Source organism: Apus apus, chromosome 3 (assembly GCF_020740795.1).
Source record: "Apus apus isolate bApuApu2 chromosome 3, bApuApu2.pri.cur, whole genome shotgun sequence".
Lineage (NCBI taxonomy): Eukaryota > Metazoa > Chordata > Aves > Apodiformes > Apodidae > Apus > Apus apus.
In genome coordinates this window covers 1,133,690-1,150,693 of record NC_067284.1, presented here as the reverse complement: position 1 = coordinate 1,150,693, position 17,004 = coordinate 1,133,690, and the positions used below count along the sequence as shown (strand labels likewise).

Sequence of the window (17,004 nt, the reverse complement as noted above, 5' to 3'; positions counted from 1 at the left end):
AAGTGAATATAAGGTCTGGCATTTTGCAATAAGCATGAAATATCCTCTAGTCATCCTACAGCTGGGGCTACCTCTGGCAATAGCAGAGTGATGCATCTCACTAATGTCTGTATCTTAGCACCAGAGAACTGCTTAATAACACGTGTTTAAAACAGAGGAGAAGCAATTTTGAACGTTATTACTTCTCTTAACATCAGCATTCTTCTAGGGTGCAATTAATGTGTTATGTGAGCTGAGAGCAGATGACCTTAATTTTATAGCCTGGCAATTGAATGTGGATGCAACATTCATATTTACAATTGTTTTAAAACATATATTGAGTGCTGATCAAGCTCCCATCTCAGTGGGTGCATGAAAAACATTTTAAAATGGCAGTTTTGTAACATATTTTGAAATGTCTAATCAGGGCTAATTTAATTTTACGAGCACATGCATGTAAAACTGGTACAGTGCAAACACTCCCCAGGTCAGTCTGAATTACTTTAATGTCGGTTCCTTTGCTTAATTAGAAATCAAGATTTGAAGCAGGAAGGCAGTGTGCCTGTCTCAGATGAAACATGTCCATGTTGTCTAGGGGGGCAGGGAGGTCCCCAGATCCTGAGGGGAGCCTTGTGGGGATGGGTGACAAACCTCCCAACACATTCAACGGGCTTTGGCCCTACATCCTTCCTTTTCTGGGAGAAAGACTTGATAGGTCATTTATGCTTTTAATTCAGAAATAAATTAAAGTAGAAAGATTAGATATGGACAATAGGAATAGGAAGTTCTCCTGACCATCTTTCAGGGCACTCCCACTCTTTGTTGGTGAACCTAGAGGTTCAGACTAGATCTTAGGAAACATTTCTTTACTGACAGAGTGTTCAAACACTGAAATGGGCTTTTTAGAGAGGTGATCAATGCCCCAGTGTTAAGAGGCACTTGGACAATGCCCTGAACAACATGCTTTAACATTTGTTCAGTGGCACGACAAAGGGACGAGCAGTTGGACTGGCTGATCGTTACAGATCCCTTCCAACTGGAACTACTCTGTGTTAAACTCACATGCCAGCATGAAAATATGACAAAGTGCAAACTCTCAGAGCTCTGGCAGGGGGTTATAAACACACCTGTTCATCAAGTGTTGCTGCCTCTCTCAGGAGATCATTCATTTCATCTGCGGCATCATCGACCTGGATGGTCCAAAGCACAGCATGGTTCTTTTTTTCGGAAATGGCTGCCTGTGTGTGAGGGAAAGAATTCAGTGCATCTGGAGACAAAGTATTTCTCTAGTGAGAGGAGAGATCAAGAACCACAGGAGTGAAATGGAGATTGATCAGAATGGCATTAGGAAATAAAATGTCATCCATGTTTGTACCTGGAGATGGGTGGCCGTGAGGTTCAAGTCATTCAAGCGCTTTTGAGCTGCAACACCAGTAGAAATGCTCAGTAACGTTGATTTGCTTTCATCAATGGCCAGGACTGCTAGTCGGATGTCATCTGTCAGATCCCAGATACATTTGTCACAGCCTGAGAAGAAGAGGGTGTCATTTTTCTGTAGTGTTTTTGTCAGCTAACAGCAAATTCACTTTGTGGTGCTCTTGCCCTGTGGTGTTCCCTCTCTTTGTCACTGAAGGACGCCCCTGGGTACCCATTTCCCTTTCACTTTCACCCACCCCCTTCCAAGGTCCCACAGGACAGTCAGGAGGCTTCCAGCTGAGCAGCTCCAGCTGGGATTGCTCCCAGAGGCTCCATCATCAGCAGGGAAGAGAGGGGAGGCATTTCCTGGCTATTCCCTAGAGGTGCTGTGTGTTTGTGGCCCAAGGAACAACAGATGGGGGTCACCAAAACAACTGGATTTTGTCAGAGCCCAGCACTCTGTGTATAAAACATGGTGGTAAGGATGTCCAGCAGATGGGCTTTTGGCTGCCTATGTAATTAGGAAGGCAACTTCTAAAAATACAGTTATAACAACTTAGGAACACGCTCTTGCAGAACTGTGTCCTTGTCCCTGCTGAAGGCTTGCAATGTCACCCTGTGTGTAGTGACACTGGTGCCACCACTGAATGCAAGAGACTTAGGTCAACGTGCAACATACTGTCCTACAGAAACTTTTGCCTGGTATTATGTATCTGTATTCCTGACGGCAGCAGCCCCCAGATGTTTTCCTTCTGGTTTTACCTCCAGGCACACGGCCCCTCTTTTTGGGAGGGGGTTTAGGAACCTGTCTCTGCTGCACGGCCTGTGTTGTGCCACAGGCACACTCACACTGACGTGTAGAAGTGTTAGTGGTTACCAACAGTCACTACGTAGTGGTGCTGGAAAGTCCCCAGGCTGCCTGTCACTGGAGTAGGTGAGAAGACAGTGGGAAAGGAACTGCCTGATGGAGGTATGTCAGATTGCCCACAGCAACAGCTGTGGAGTACAACTGAGGAACCAGAAGTGCTCTGCAAGAGGGCACAGAGAAAGCTGTGGTGGCAGTTTCTAGGGCCAGAGTATTTTGTAGGCACCATGTCTCAAAATCTGGAGAAGTGGCCTTGGTGACACTTCTGCTCTGCAGTTTGTACCTGAATGGTCAGCCTGTCTCACAGAGCTGGACCTGTGCACATCAGCCAAGCAACTGAGAACATGTTTAAATGCCCATCCAGTGGCACATTGTGCACATTCACAAGTTTTAAGTGTCCTGTGGGACCAAAGTCAAAGGGCTGAGCCCACTGGGGAACCCAGCCATCAAGTCACCATTTGTCTGCATCTAAATACAAGAGTGATGTTAATTTTTTTTGGTGTTCTCATGATAATCTTCTTACTGATGGTCGGGCAGTCTGTGCCAGTAGAAACTTCAGGAGCGTCTGCGAGGCATTCTCCAGTCTGGCTGTCACACATTCTCCCTCCACAGTTACATTCTGGGGGAAAAAGAAGAGAGTTTTGAAAAAAGAATCTTCAGAAAGCACAACCCATCTTTCATCTCCCATGACTAGTGAATTGATTGTATGTGGGATTGTGCATAGACAGTCCAACCAAAATCAAGGGCTTCTTGGACTGATTTTTCCTGTAGGGTGTATCCTGGAAGAAATATTTCCTCTGTATCTTGGGCTGCATCAGAAGCAGCTTGGCCAGCAGGTCAAGGGAGGTGATTCTCCCCCTCTGGTGAAGACCCCACCTAGAGACCCCTAGACAGACACATGGGAAAAGCAGAATACCTCACCAGACTGAAAACTAGCAGAGACTGGTCGAGGATTGGGTCAGGACAGCAAGGACAATCCTGCTGCCATAAAACTTCTTCCAAGTCTTTAACTGCCATCACTCTGAGTGGTCATGTGGGGTGGCATGTGGTGTGAACAACCACCAAGGGGATGTCTCCGCCTAAAGAAAGCTCAGAGAACCCCTGCTCTAAAACAAGATGCAGGACACAACGGTGCCTATTTGTCCTACTCAGGCATTTGAGATGTTGGGTTCTTGGGTCTGAGTCTTCCTCATAAGCAACGGAAAGAGGCCCAGCGCCTGGGATGATGCAGCCAAATTACCACAGAGTCACAGAACCATCCTGGTTGGAAGGGACCTTGAAGACCATCAAGTCCAACCATAACCTAACTCCCCCTACCATAACCTGATTTACCCATTCAGTGCTTCAATCATGTCCCTAAGCACTGTATCTACATTTCTTTTAGACTTTTAGACACCTCCAGGGATGGTGACTCCTCCACCTCCCTGGGCAGCCTGTTCCAATGTCTTTGGGTAAAGAAATTCTTCCTAACATCAAGCCTAAACCTCCCCTAGGGCAACTTCAGGCTGTTTCCTCTGGTCCTGTCATTCTTCCCTTGGGAGCAGAGCCCAACTCCCACCTCCCTACGACCTCCCTTCAGGCAGCTGTAGAGGGCAATGAGCTCTCCCCTCAGCCTCCTCTTCCTCACGTCCTGCCGGGCAGGTGCCCAGGGGCAGGACCACAAGGGTCTGCTGGCTGACCCAGGCCCCTCTCTGGGAGGTGCCCCCGCAGCCCCTGGCTGTGCCCCCCTGATCTCCAGGCAGTACCTGTGCAGTTCTTGGCCACCCTGGCGTCCCCGAAGAAGCCCGGGGCGCAGCGCTCGCAGCGGAACCCGCTGCTGTGGTGCAGGCAGTTGCGGCACTGGCCCGTCACCTCGTCACAGTCCTCGAAAATCAGGTTGGGGTCGGAGTTGCCGCTGCAGTCGCATTTTTTACAGGTGCTTCCTGCCAGCAAAGGGTTCCCGTAGTAACCGGGGGCACACCTGGAAGAAGAGCAAGCCCAGCAGTGAGGAGCAGTGATGTTCCCAGCCCCGCTTTGGCTCTGACCTTTTCAGGGCAGCGGGCACTGACGGGGCCCTGCAGCTGCTGAGGGGCAGAAGTGAGGAGCTGTCTTCCTGCACAGGCTGCTCCGTGCTCTAATCCCAATCTATACAGTTCCATATTTCTTCCCTTCTCGTACACACCTGGGATCTCAATCACACCAGTCTGCTTTACTTTTTTTTTTTTTTGGTATGTGTATCTTTAGCAGTCAAATGTTTTGTTCCCCATTGTTTTAAAAAATCCATGAAAGAGCGACCTTGGCAGAGAGGCAGCTCTAGTGTTTATTTTGGTCTCTTTCAGCTTGGGATCTTACCAACTATATTGTGTCATATAGGAAACTGAAGTAAGAGGCTGCATTTCATGATGCTGAAACTCTGAGGAAGTTCATTATAATGATATATACAAAGTACTGAGCAGAAAATGGCTTAGAAAAATAATTCTATAGTGCAGCATTGGGATTCTGGTTTTCATAAAACAGAACAAACACTGAACCAGCCTCCATTTTTCACATTTGTTTGGTGTCAGCCTCTGGGCTGGGGGGAAAAGGCTGAGAGCAGCCACCAGCCCAGGAGGGGAGGATTCCTCTGTTGGTTTGTGGAGGGAGAGAGGGAGGTGGGTAACAAGGACTGAACTGGATCCAAACTGCTTTTGGTGTCTTTTCACATCTGGGAATTATTTCAGTTGGAAACTTGGTATATCTTAAAATGGAAGAGATGTTGAAGCTGTCGTGGGTTTTGAAAGTCTAGACAGACCAGCAACGTGTAACATCCCTGGGTGACCAGTGGCCCTAAGCGCAGACAACAGGTGTCACCTTTTGGAAAGAAAGGAGAGGGACTCAGTTAAAGGGGCTTCTGCTGGTCTCAGGGAGCGTGCTTAATCCTACAAGCCAGAGGAACTTCTGCAAAACAGCCAGCAAGGCCAACAGAGCTGGCACTGGAGTGGGCACAGAGCAGCTCGTGTGAGCAAATCCTCGAGCAAGGGCCAGGCTGGAGGAGCTGGTGGCTGGAGCAGCGGTGGCTGATGGGCTGGAGGGCTCAGCTGGCAGGACAGGGACAGCTCACACTGCCCATGGTGTCACTGCGGGGTGGCAGGAGTGGCCATGACCCAGCAGCCTGGGGCACAGAAAGCAGGGACTAGTACCCCTGAACTAGGAATGAAGAGTCACTGTGTGGAGGAGGATAAATGGCTGGTGCTGCAAGGGCTTCTTGGAGACACTGGAGGACGAATCGTTGCTGCAGTGATTTGGGTAAAGAGTAGTTATTGAATTTCACCCCGTTTTATCACCCTGCTCTCCTTGCCTCTTTTCCCATCATAAAGTCCTGCTTTAAGACACCCTTTGCTCTGCTGCTTGTTGAGCTCTCGGGCAGCTCAGTTCAATTTTCACAGGTTTCTGGCTGGGGACCTGAGTCCAGGTCTGTCTTCTGCTAAAATCTGAGTATAGTCAAACCCAAGTTCTGCTACATCCCAACAATTAAAATGTGGGAGATCTGATAAGAGCTTCCAGCTTTTGATCTGTTCCTACATTTTTTTAATTTTTATTTTTTAATAAAGAAAGTAATTTCCTCTGTGCTGCTTTGTTCACGTTCCAATCCTGAACCCCCACAGTAAAAACACATAAAATTTTAAGCATCTTAATGTAAACCACTTGGCTGCATCAAATATTGTCTTTGCCAGTGGCAAAGACTCTGTCTCTTTGCAGCACTGCCAGAATCTTTTGTGCAGATCTTATCGTTTGGGTGACCCAGATGTAAAGAACAGAAGTGTGACCTGGACTTCTGTCCACCCCTTGAAGAGCTGTGAGTGCGACCTGGAGCACAGTGAGTGTGATGCAGCTGATTTCGGGGGAGTTACTCCCCATTCCCATGGGAATTAGAGCAAGCAGTGACAGAAAAATGCTACTATTTTGTCAAGTCAAAAGTCTTGCTAGAATTTTCTAATATTTAAGCCAACTTGAGGTTGTAGTACTTTTCCAAATGTCAGAATTTTGGCATGTTTATGAAGTTTGAACAAGGAAAAAAACTCCTCTGTGTTTTTTTGTTTGTGTTTTTTTTTAAACCCCAGCACATCAGTGAATCATTAAATTTATTCTGAACTCTTAAAATCTTGCAGAGTTGCTTTTTAACGTTCTGCAGTGAGGTATTTTCCACATGGTTGCCTGTCTGCTCTGGCCTCAAGTCACAGAATCTCCTGAGCAGGGCAGGGCCAGAGCCGTGTTGTGCCCGTGGCTGCCCAGCTCGGGCTCTCAGCCAGCACCCACCAAAGGCTGTGTGCTGTTCCTCTCAGCAGGACAAAGTGTTTGTTTTGTTTTTTTTTTTCTTCTTATCTGAAATATACCATTCAGTTCCCTTGCCAGAAACTCAGTGGGCAGCTCCTCACAGCCTCACAGATATGTTCTGTAAGTGCTGCTTTTTATGAGCGTCTGACTCGGTTTCATCAGCCAGATCTCCTCATCTGGAGTAGCTGTCTTAACACAAATAGGAACTTTTAGAGCTGAAAATAAACGTGTCCCCTTCACTTTCCCCTTCCCTCTGCTACTCAGGGCATCTTGTAGGGTTGAGCTGTGCTTGGCCTCTTTGCAAGAGTTGGTGGAAGAGCAGAGGCAGCTGGATGGAAACATCTGCTGCTCCATCTCTGCACTCATGGCCTGGAAAAGCAGCGGGCTGCAGTAACTGTCTTTTCCTCTGGTGTATCAATGAATGACTGTTGCTAACAGACAATATTTCCTCTTCCATAGTAAAGCTGCTACCTTATCTTTGTTTCTTTTTACAGCCATGTTTGCTTCCTGTAATTATTGGTGAGTAAGAAATTAACTTCCTCTCCCCTGGCAGTGCCAAAAGAACCCTTTCCATCTATTCACTTTGGACACGAATGTATCATTTGCTCAGTTATTAACATTTGGGCATAAACAAAACTTGGATTTTGTCTGCTACCCCCCTAACGTGTCATTGCTGAAGTCCAGGAGCAAAAGGATTCATTCCTGGATTTGGAATTGGGACGCTGTCTTTCTCAGCTCTTAGCAAAGGCCTCTGTGATTTCACAACCCCCTTTTCTGGCAAATATAAACTGGGTAGGTCTGTGCCAAGCCCCTGGAGCTGCACAAGAAAGCCTCCCACATGGATGCCAGAGGAAATGGAGCAGATTGCCCCCCCATGTGCTGCTCTGGAGGTCCCAGGTGCTGCCTGTGGAGCAGTGTCCTGCAGCTCACAGCCCCTTGGCACCACCACCCACTGCTGTGCAGAGCTGGGAGGGAGCCCAGGGAGCAGGACGTCACCTTCCTCACCCTGGGGACATGAGCTGCTCTGCTTGGGCTGCCAAGAGGGACAGGAGCAATGCCAAGAGGGACAGGCTGATTTCCTTTTGCAGCTTTTTCTAGCCCATCCACACAGTTTTGTGTTCTTTGAGACAGACACACTGCATCAGGCTGGGTGGTGGTTGTTAGGAAACAAAGCTGATGCTATTTTCTGCTGTCACTATCAATCTGCTACCCATTTAATAGGTTTTGAATTGCTTCTAGTCTAGGTTGACATTTTAATAACCATTAAGAAACCTCTCTGACCTTTTAATTGTCTGCATTATCCTTTGTGTATAAATCTGACATTTTGGAAGGACAAAAGAATGCAGCCATAGGCCTGGAAACAAGGGTGGGTTTTTCATTTTGGTGCTCTCTGTCTAAAGGGCTCTTACTGTTGCTGTCACCACGTTAATGATGCAGAAGTAATATGCTGATGTTTTTGCATCACCTGTAAGGGCAAAAGCCTTCACTCCTCATTTTACCTTTTTCATACTTATTTCTCCTGGCATCTCAGCTTCCCCCTTCTCCTTTTCCCTGATATTTACATGAAGTGTCATCTGAATTCAAGACTTGCCCAGCAATGACCATGGACTGGTGTCTGTAATGCTTCAAGGGCTTTAAGCAAAACCCAAATGAAATGTTCAGGGAGCCAGAGCCTGAGCCATCCTGTACCCCCAGGCTTTGTGTTAGAGCTGCTTTTGTTTATTGGTGGCTCAAAGAGCACTTCCAAATTATAGTCAGGTCTCTGACATTCCTGGAAACATCATCCATGTGTGTTCATAGTAAGTAAGCTGGCTCTTTACAAGATGGAAAAGTAAGTTAAATTTCTCCTGTATAGCTGAATTTACTTGTGTTTTAAGTTATTTAGAGGATATTTACTGGAAACTTCTTTATGGGCATAAGGGAAAGTTGAACAGCAACACTGGCCTATGGTTGTTTGCTTGACATTTTGAATTATGTCTGTGAAGTACATTTAAAATTTAACTAAAAAAGCTGCATTTGCTCATTAAGAATCTGTCTAGGTAGAGGGTTTTCTCCTTGGCTTTTGAACAACTTGTTTTGGTAGAAGCCTGCTATATATTTTAGAGTGGTGAATTGCAGGAGGCATCTATGAGGTGGTTATTTTTCACTTCAGCTGCTGTTTCTGACTTTTATTTTGTACTTTGATTGGTAAATCGTATTCCTTTTAGGAAGATCACCACAGGGAGGTGCAAAAAGTACAAGAACTCAATCAAAATATATCAGATGTGAGTGTCTGTCCTACCCTGACATGTCTCCACCTACGTTCTCACGGTTTTTACTCAGCACTGAACGGGCTCCTGCAACAGTCACGGCTCACCCCGATGAGCACAGATGCACAAGATTTCTCCCCTGTATGGAAAGATTCCCCCCGAGACTCCTGGACTTCAGTATTGTCGAGCAGTGAGTCATTCTGCTGGTTTCTTACCTCTCACAGTTGGGTCCTGCGTAGCTCTCCGGACAGACACAGCGCACGCTCCCGCCTTTTCTGTAGCAGGACACGGCAAAGCTGCAAGGGCGTTAGAATCAAGTTAGAGGAGCAGGCAGCAGCAAACTCTTCGGAGTGCTTCTTCATTACATCATAGACATTTGCTGCCAGGGTGGGCTCTGCCTCTTGGTTACTCATTGCTGAATCCATAATCTTAAGCTCTGAACGTTATTTACATTATACCCCCTGTTGAGAGTTTTTAATTATTGCGGGAAGCACTAATGAGTGTGTAGCACTATGGAGCTGCAGGAATGCACACAAGTGTAAGTGCCTGTCTCGCAGGGGAGACCAGACACACCTGGAGGTTTTGATACAGACATTTTAGATAAAAGACCTAGGATCAGTGTGTGTGTCATGCAAACCTCATTTCTTCCTGTCTCTTATTCTAAGGAGTGAAATATTGCTTATGAAGGACACCCCAGTGAGCCCTTCAGGAATTCCTCTGGAATGGGGACAGCAGTTTCCTGTGCAAACCCTCCAGTTTTCCTCAAATCCAGTCTGGAAGTAGTGAGTGGTGAAAACCAATCCCAGGGATGCTGTCCTTCTTTCCAGTGAGCCAGGCTGCCCCGCCATGGCTCTGAGTGGTCTCTTCTGAGACCAGCACACTAGGCAGTGCTCCTGCTTGCAGTAATGGCTTGGGCTGGAATTTTCACTGCTGTGATTCTGAAGAATGGATTTCTTTGCTTTCTTTTCTTTTCAGGATTTAACAAATGTGTGAATGAATATGAGACCCCAGGAAGAGCAGCAGCCAGATGTGGGAAGTGTAATCTGGTGCGCCTCAAACACTGCAAGGGGCATGGCTTGAAAACAGCTGCAGGAAAAAGACACACAGCCCTAAAGATAATGTTTCCAGTTAGTTTGCAATGTGAGTGAGTAAATTCCTACCAGCCCTGGAATGTGAGCAGAGCACTGAGGGCAGCAGCTGCTCCTGGCTGCTAAAAGGCAGGTCCTGAGCCACACAGGGCTGGGCAGCCTTGGGCAGGTTTCACCCCCCTTGCACAGTAGGACAAGAGGCCCAGAGCCATGGGAAAAAGCATGATCCAAGCACTGCTCCTTCCAGGAACAAGCAGCATTGGAAGGTGACAAGAATTCCTGCATAAAATCAGTCCTGTTCAGTTTGACAGCCAGGGTCAACTACACCTCTGTCTGCATCTGTGCTGTCTCCAAGTGTTTCGTATAGCCAGAGAAAACACAAAATGAGATTCTTCTCACAGAATTCACAGATTGCCTGCAGTAGAGTTTTCTTGAGAACATATCAATAACACCATGACAGTTTGGCAGACTTTTTCTGCCTTCACAGAAGCTAATTCCTTCACATAGTTGAAAAAAGCAGCATTGTGGATTTAAGTTATGAAATAAGACTGGAGCCTTCCTGAGGTTTTATATATTTTGTGATATTTTTCGGGAAAAAAAAAAGTTGCTAAAATTCCCTCAGGTTTGAAAAGCAGTAACATCTGCTGGACTGTGGAGCAATCTCCCTCCTCCTTTTTTTGTTCCAAAGAGATGACATTACACTTCATGTGTAATGTCCAAAAGTCATTCCGAAGGTTCCCAGGACAGCAGATATGAAGACAGCCTGGCCAGAAAATGTAGAGACACACAGATGATTCCCAAGAAGAATTGTGTATCTGATGAGACTTTCAGCTCACAGATCTGGTCACTTTGTCTAGCTATTGTGAATTCACTGGCTATTTCCCCAGTAAAACAGATCACAAACCAACATTCTCTGATGTTCTTCACTTAAGGTTTTTAATGCTTCCCTGCTTACTGGTAGTTACTGTTTTACCCTAATATAAACGGAGTGGGATTAATGGTGGAAAAAATTAAAAAACCCTACAAACAAACAAGAAATCATGGTTGTTTTCTGACTGTAGTTATGCAAGGCTGAATGTTGCTCAACCACTATTATTTGCCTGTTCCATCCCCAGCTGAAGGCTGGTGCTGTGGTCACATCTCTCTCATGCAAGAAGCTGAAGAGGCAATTTTGCATACTATTTAAATAGGAGTCTTAAGCAAATTGGAATTGGATATTTCTTTAACTCTTGCCTTCAGGACTTTTCTGAGGGAAGCATCTGAACCTGAAGTGTATTTTTCCTGATGAAGTTCTAGAGGGGTGACATATCACAGAACATAGAATATTCTTATGAAGTTCAGCAAGACCAAGTACAAGGTCCTGCACCTGCAGTTTTTCAACAGCAGCTGTTCTTCACCCCACAGCCCTCCTCCCATGTCTGCAGCTCACTGTGGAAGACAAGAGGTGATCTCAGAGTTTGGCCCGGGGTGATTTTACTCCTTTGCCATTTTGAGCCTGTGCCAGGAAGCAGCTGAGCAAAGGAGCTCATCCTGCCCTGGGGCTGAGCAGCCAATATAACAGCAGCAAGCACACACAGGGAGGAAATCCCCCTCTGCTGAGGAGTCCAGCTTGCTAGAAGATGGCTTCCACCATTGGCAAGTAGCTTATCTCCTCTGTGCAGGACAGAGGGCTTTGCATCGATGCCCCTCTCCAGCATGGACCTCAAGCAAGGGGGGGGTGAGTAACTTCTTTCAGCTGCGTTACTGATGGACCACTGGCAGTTTCTAATAGCTGCTCATGATTTGTAGTTAGTTGTTTCTTCTGAAGTGGGTAACAGCTGGAGCTCTGTGGCTTGGTCCTGGTTTTCTGTCAGCTTCAGAGTTTCTTACCCCAAAGTACCTGTGCATCAGCTGAAGGTACCATCCCTGTCACAAGGGCCTCCAGCCCTTTCCTTTCAACTGCTCCTGTACTGACCAGATCCAGCTGCTGTTTGCTCAGGATTTTCCCTGGCTATGCAGAAGTGGTTTGTTTTACCCTCCAGAGGCCATGGACTGATCTTTCTGTCTGTCTGCCTCAGACATACACATCCCTGATCCCACCTTCCTGGGGAATTTGTCTTCGAAGGATTATTGAAAGTAACCAGGCAGCTGAACAATCTCTCCTACGAAATAGAGGGAGAACCTGAATTTGCTCAGATACCTTCTCCTCCCCCTTGGTAAGAATTTCTAGGAGCACTTAAGGAAATTTTACACCTTCTAAATTAAGTGTTGCTTCCCGTGGTTATCAGTGTGAGCAGCTGAAGTCCTCTTGCTTTCCCCTGGTTGGTGAGGGAAGCAGCTTTTGTCTCCTGCACTGAGCAAGTGATGCTGCCCTCACCTTGGAGATGGCCAGAGCCAGCCCAAGTCACAGAGAAGTAAAAAGTCTTTACATACTTGGCAAGAGCAGGCAGGGGGCAGGGGCAGGGCTGGCAGAAGGTGGGCACTCCTTGGACAAGGTCACCAATGAAGCCGTCGGGACACTGCTCGCAGTGCGGTCCTGTGGTGTTTCTCTGGCAGCCCTTCAGGGGAGAGAGAGCAGTGAGAGGTGAACAGGGGAGATTCTCCTCGCGCGGGGAGATGTTATGGACTGGATCACAGAACCACAGGATCACCAAGGCTGGAAAAGACCTTTCAGATCATCGAGTCCAGCCTGTGACCAACACCACCACATCTCCAGACCGTGGCACTAAGTGCCACCTCCAGCCTTTCCTTGAACACCTCCAGGGATGGTGCCTCCACCACTTCCCTGGGCAGCCCATTCCAAGGTCTGATCACCATTTCCATGAGGAAGTGTTTCCTATTATCCAACCTAAACCTCCCTTGGAGCAGCTTCAGGCCAGGCCCTCTTGTCTCATTGCTATTTGCCTGGAAAAAGAGCCCAGCCCCACCTGACTAAACCTCCCTTTAGGTAGTTGAAGAGAGTGAGAAGGTTCCCCCGAGTCTCTTCTTCTCCAGGCTAAACAACCCCAGCTCCCTGAAGACCCAGACCAGTAGAACAGGGTCAGGTGCCAGACCCTGGCCCTTCAGGGCATGGACAAAGCCAAACCAGCTGGCACTGCTGCACATTCAAGTGCTGGCCAGGTGCAGGGGGACAAGCAGACACGGGTGCCTGCCGGGTGCTGGAGCTGAAACAGCAGTGCCTGTTGTCAGAGATATCCAGGGGGCTCAGGTGTAGCTATCAGCTCTGCTTTGAACTGCATCTGCCATGAGGAAAAAAATCTCTTATTATACCAAAACAAAATGAAAAATGTCTGCTGGTAAATGCTGTCATCAGATTTCAGTCCAGGTACAGGTCTCAGCAAGGCTGCTTCTTGGACTGGATGACTGAGACAGAGTACCAGGAGAATCTGGCTGAGAAGAGTGGCTGATACACCAGTGGTTCTGATGTGTTTATCCTGAGATGGAAAGTGCTACAGCATGAAGGGATGTGTGATCACCACACCTTGTTCTCAGCCTTAAAGGAGGTCCCACTTAATGGTGGGAAGAAGCTGGAGCCTTCCAACCCTTTCTAAGAAATGCAGAGCAACTGTGCAAAATGTTGCTCACTTTTTATAAGCAAGTTTCATCTCCACAGTTTGATGTTTGTGAGGAAATACACTTCCTCATGCAGAGGCAAATCAGCCACCAGTTGATCTTGTTGGGGCCCCAAGGAAGTACATCAAACTGTGGTGACTTCATAAAGAATATTTGTTCCAAAATATCTCACGATACAAGGTCCAAAATTGTGCCTCTCAGATAAATGCAATCATGAAAATATAATTTTCAATCACAACAATAAAAAATGACGTGGTTTGCTGTAAACAACTCTAAGTAGGCTTTTCAAGTCCTGTAAGCTTAAGTAAGCATTGGTAGATGTTTTGGTTTACAGACGGACATATTTAGATGCCCCAGGGGATGTGGGCTTTCCCTTAGGCACAGGGCAGGGTGGTGGGTGACTGGTGCAAAGTGTGCAAACAGTGCCCCTGTACCCTGCAGGACTCCTGAAGACTCCTGTCCCCCTTTGCACTTCAGCTAAATACCCAGAAATTTTCATCAAAAACTACAGTCAGGAGCTCCTCCTTCACTAACCTGAGTAACAGTGCAAATAGCAAGTGTATGAGGGGGAACCAGAGGACAGAAGGTACCTGGACTTTTAAAAAAGCCAACTAAGTTGTCAGGAGGCTTTAGGAAAGTTTATTTTATGAACTGAAAGCTGATAAAGGTAGGAAACAATGGATAGAATGTAACGCTCACTTTTCAGAGTGGGGAAGAGTCATTGTTTGGTCACCGAGGCCTTTGTGCCAAGGCCAGTTTTATTTGCTCTTCACCAGTCTTTTAAATAACAGACCAAAACCTCTAGGGCTGCTCAGCTGGGAGAGGAAGGCTGGCAGAAGTTGTGTTTGGGTTCTGTATAAACACCAAGCTGGCAAATAAGCTGAATGCAGGACACGTGTCCACCCAAATCCTGCAACTCCACAGCTGAGGGGCACTGACTTCAGAGGTGCTGCTTTACATGGGATGTAAGAAGCTCCTGCAGCTGGCTGCCAGGAGCTGGCTCTGTGTGCAGGGACAAAAAGGGGTGTTCTAGAAAAATCCATGGGCAACAGGTGCAGAAATGGACACTCAAAGCGCTCAGGAGGTATGTACCCACTAACGTATCCTGATGCAAAAACTAGGGATGCTGGAGGAGTATGGAACAGAGCCTTCACTGAGAGCCACATGGCACTGGAAGGACAACACGGTTTTAAAAATAATTTGCATTTGTCATTATTCAAATAAAAAGTTATTTTAATGTACTGTGAGAGAGAGAGAGATGGGAGTGTGAGCACTGAGCTCTCAAAGAGAAAGAACAATCCTGTACCTGAAGCACAGGTGGAGGCCTCAGGTGGGCTGCATTCAGCTGCAGGCTTCATCATGCTCTTCATTTATGCTCTGAGCAATTAACTTCCTCCTTCTGGTCCTCAACTCTCCAAAAAACACATGGGTGTTAGGAGAATAAATCCATTATTGGTTTCCAAAGCTCAGACACGATAGTGATAACCAGAGCAGGGCAGCAGGGGAGATGATGTTGCTCCTTAAATCTGCAGTGATTTTCATCTCCTAAACCAAAGAAAAGTGCTACAAAAGGCCCTCTCACCCCAGAGGCCCTGGGAGCTGGGTGGCCAAGGCACTTCTGTAGTTTTTCTTTGGTTAGTGATTATGTGAAGGTGGCTTTATCTGAGAGCACAGAGCCCTTCATGTGGTCCAGTTCTGCTCAGTGAATACACTGGTGCACAAATAATTATGAAGAGTTGCTGGATTCTCTTCAGGCAATGGCACCAGGACAAGTTTCCCAGCAAAAGACAAACATGCTTTTCTGTAAATGAATATAACTGAAAATCTGAGAGCTGGGAATCTGCTCCACCTTAATTTAGGAACCTCAGCTTAGAAGAGCTCCTTCTAATCGTCTTCAAAGGCACCAGGTTCATGCAATGTGCCACTCAGGCAGTTTTAGGGAAATTATTTCATCAGGTGCCTAGCAGTGAAATCCAGGCAGGCTGAACCTCCTCCACAGGCAGCAGAGAGCAGACTGGTTGTACCCTCTACAGGTAAAGACAGACAGGACCCACCTGTGTCAGACCCCAATGCTGGATGGCATGGACACTCTCCAGGGGCAAACAAAAGCTAATAGTCAGCCCTGCCTCTGGTCAAGTTAGTACAACAAAACAACCTCAAAATTCCCAGGGCCTGAAATACTATCTATGAAATCTGGAAGAGCCCTCAAACCCTGGTTAGGAATTCTGAATATTACTTTGTTGGTGAAAACAGTAATTGTTAGAACATAGCTGGAAATGTTGGGTTTGTTCTGGGTTTTTTCTGTTGGGTGGTTGTGGGTTTTTTTTCCACCTTATTTCTTGTTCTTCTGAGAAATAGTCTTACAGAAACTGCCAATGCAGCAAGGTTGCACAAGGATAAGTAAATTCTACAGGTAGAGGTGCAAGTGGTTTACCTTGCTGTGCAGTCTGTCTCCATTTATTGCTGGGCCAGTGGAGGTGGCCTGAGGTGTAATATCTGAATGTAGATTTAGACTTGCCCAGATTTGAGAGGTGCCCTCATATCTGAGGGTACAGAACTGCAGAGCGCTGCCCACACCAGAACTCACTCCTGTCCCAAAATAATCATAATCAAAAGAGTACTTCAGCATAATGACTTGAAAGCCAGGAGATGTACATGTTTTATCCTAGTGGTTTTTCAGTGCCTGAAGGGGCTCCAGGAAAGCTGGGGAGGGGCTTGGGACAAGGGCAGGGAGGGAGAGGACGAGGGGGATGGATGAAAACTGAGGAGGGGAGATTGAGGTGAGACATGAGGAGGAAATTCTGGAGTGTGAGGGTGGGGAGAGCCTGGCCCAGGCTGCCCAGGGAAGCTGTGGCTGCCCCATCCCTGGCAGTGTTGAAGGGCAGGTTGGATGGGGCTTGGAGCAGCCTGGGCTGGTGGGAGGTGTCCCTGCCCATGCAGGGGGTTGGAACTGGATGATCTTGAAGGTCCCTTCCAACCCAAACTATTCTGTGATTTTATGAGTCTATGTTTTTTTTCATCTTTGAGGTTTATGATTTCAAGCCTTCTCTCTTCAGGCACAGGATGAGATGCAGTGTTAGCTTTCAGAATTTCATTTGGAGGGAGATGAGGCACTAATAGGAAACACTAAGTATTGGGCAACTTCTACTAAAGTCAAGTCAACTGTCAACCTAAAATAATGAGAACAGCAGCAAAACCTGGTTTCTGGTGCGGTTTGGGTCAAGCTACCTCTCCATGTCAAAGCTTTGGTTTGTAGAACTCATCCTGTACTAAGGAGTGAAGCGGGAGCTGGTGTCTTGCCACAACCACCTGGCCTCCTGCTTCCTCAGTCCATCGCTTGTCTCAGCTGCCCGTGGGAAATGTGACTGAGCAGGGGGAGCCATGGCAGCTCTTCCTTGCAGTCCTGGCCTGACTTCCTACGTGCCTCTGATGCCACCTGCACAGGGAATGGACATGAAGTGGTGGCATGCTGGGGGTCATTGCTGCAAGTTTTGGAGGTAAATCAGTTACGGCAACAAATACTAAGTGTAAGCAGAACTAGGAGGGAGGGAAGTATCTTTGT

At 47.1% G+C, this 17,004-nt stretch overlaps 1 protein-coding gene across 2 annotated transcripts in view; it reads right to left on the bottom strand.

Moving 5' to 3' along the window:
- The window catches only part of LAMA4 (laminin subunit alpha 4), a 96,479-nt gene that overhangs the window by 55,691 nt on the left and 23,784 nt on the right, over nucleotides 1-17,004 (bottom strand). For both annotated transcript variants that reach the window (XM_051613090.1, XM_051613091.1), the window contains exons 3-8: nucleotides 12,303-12,427; nucleotides 9,018-9,098; nucleotides 4,006-4,220; nucleotides 2,784-2,879; nucleotides 1,355-1,506; nucleotides 1,107-1,217 (exon numbers count right to left, since the gene is read on the bottom strand). In XM_051613090.1, the coding sequence (XP_051469050.1) occupies nucleotides 1,107-1,217; nucleotides 1,355-1,506; nucleotides 2,784-2,879; nucleotides 4,006-4,220; nucleotides 9,018-9,098; nucleotides 12,303-12,427 (780 nt within the window). The remainder of the gene's footprint in view (nucleotides 1-1,106; nucleotides 1,218-1,354; nucleotides 1,507-2,783; nucleotides 2,880-4,005; nucleotides 4,221-9,017; nucleotides 9,099-12,302; nucleotides 12,428-17,004) is intronic.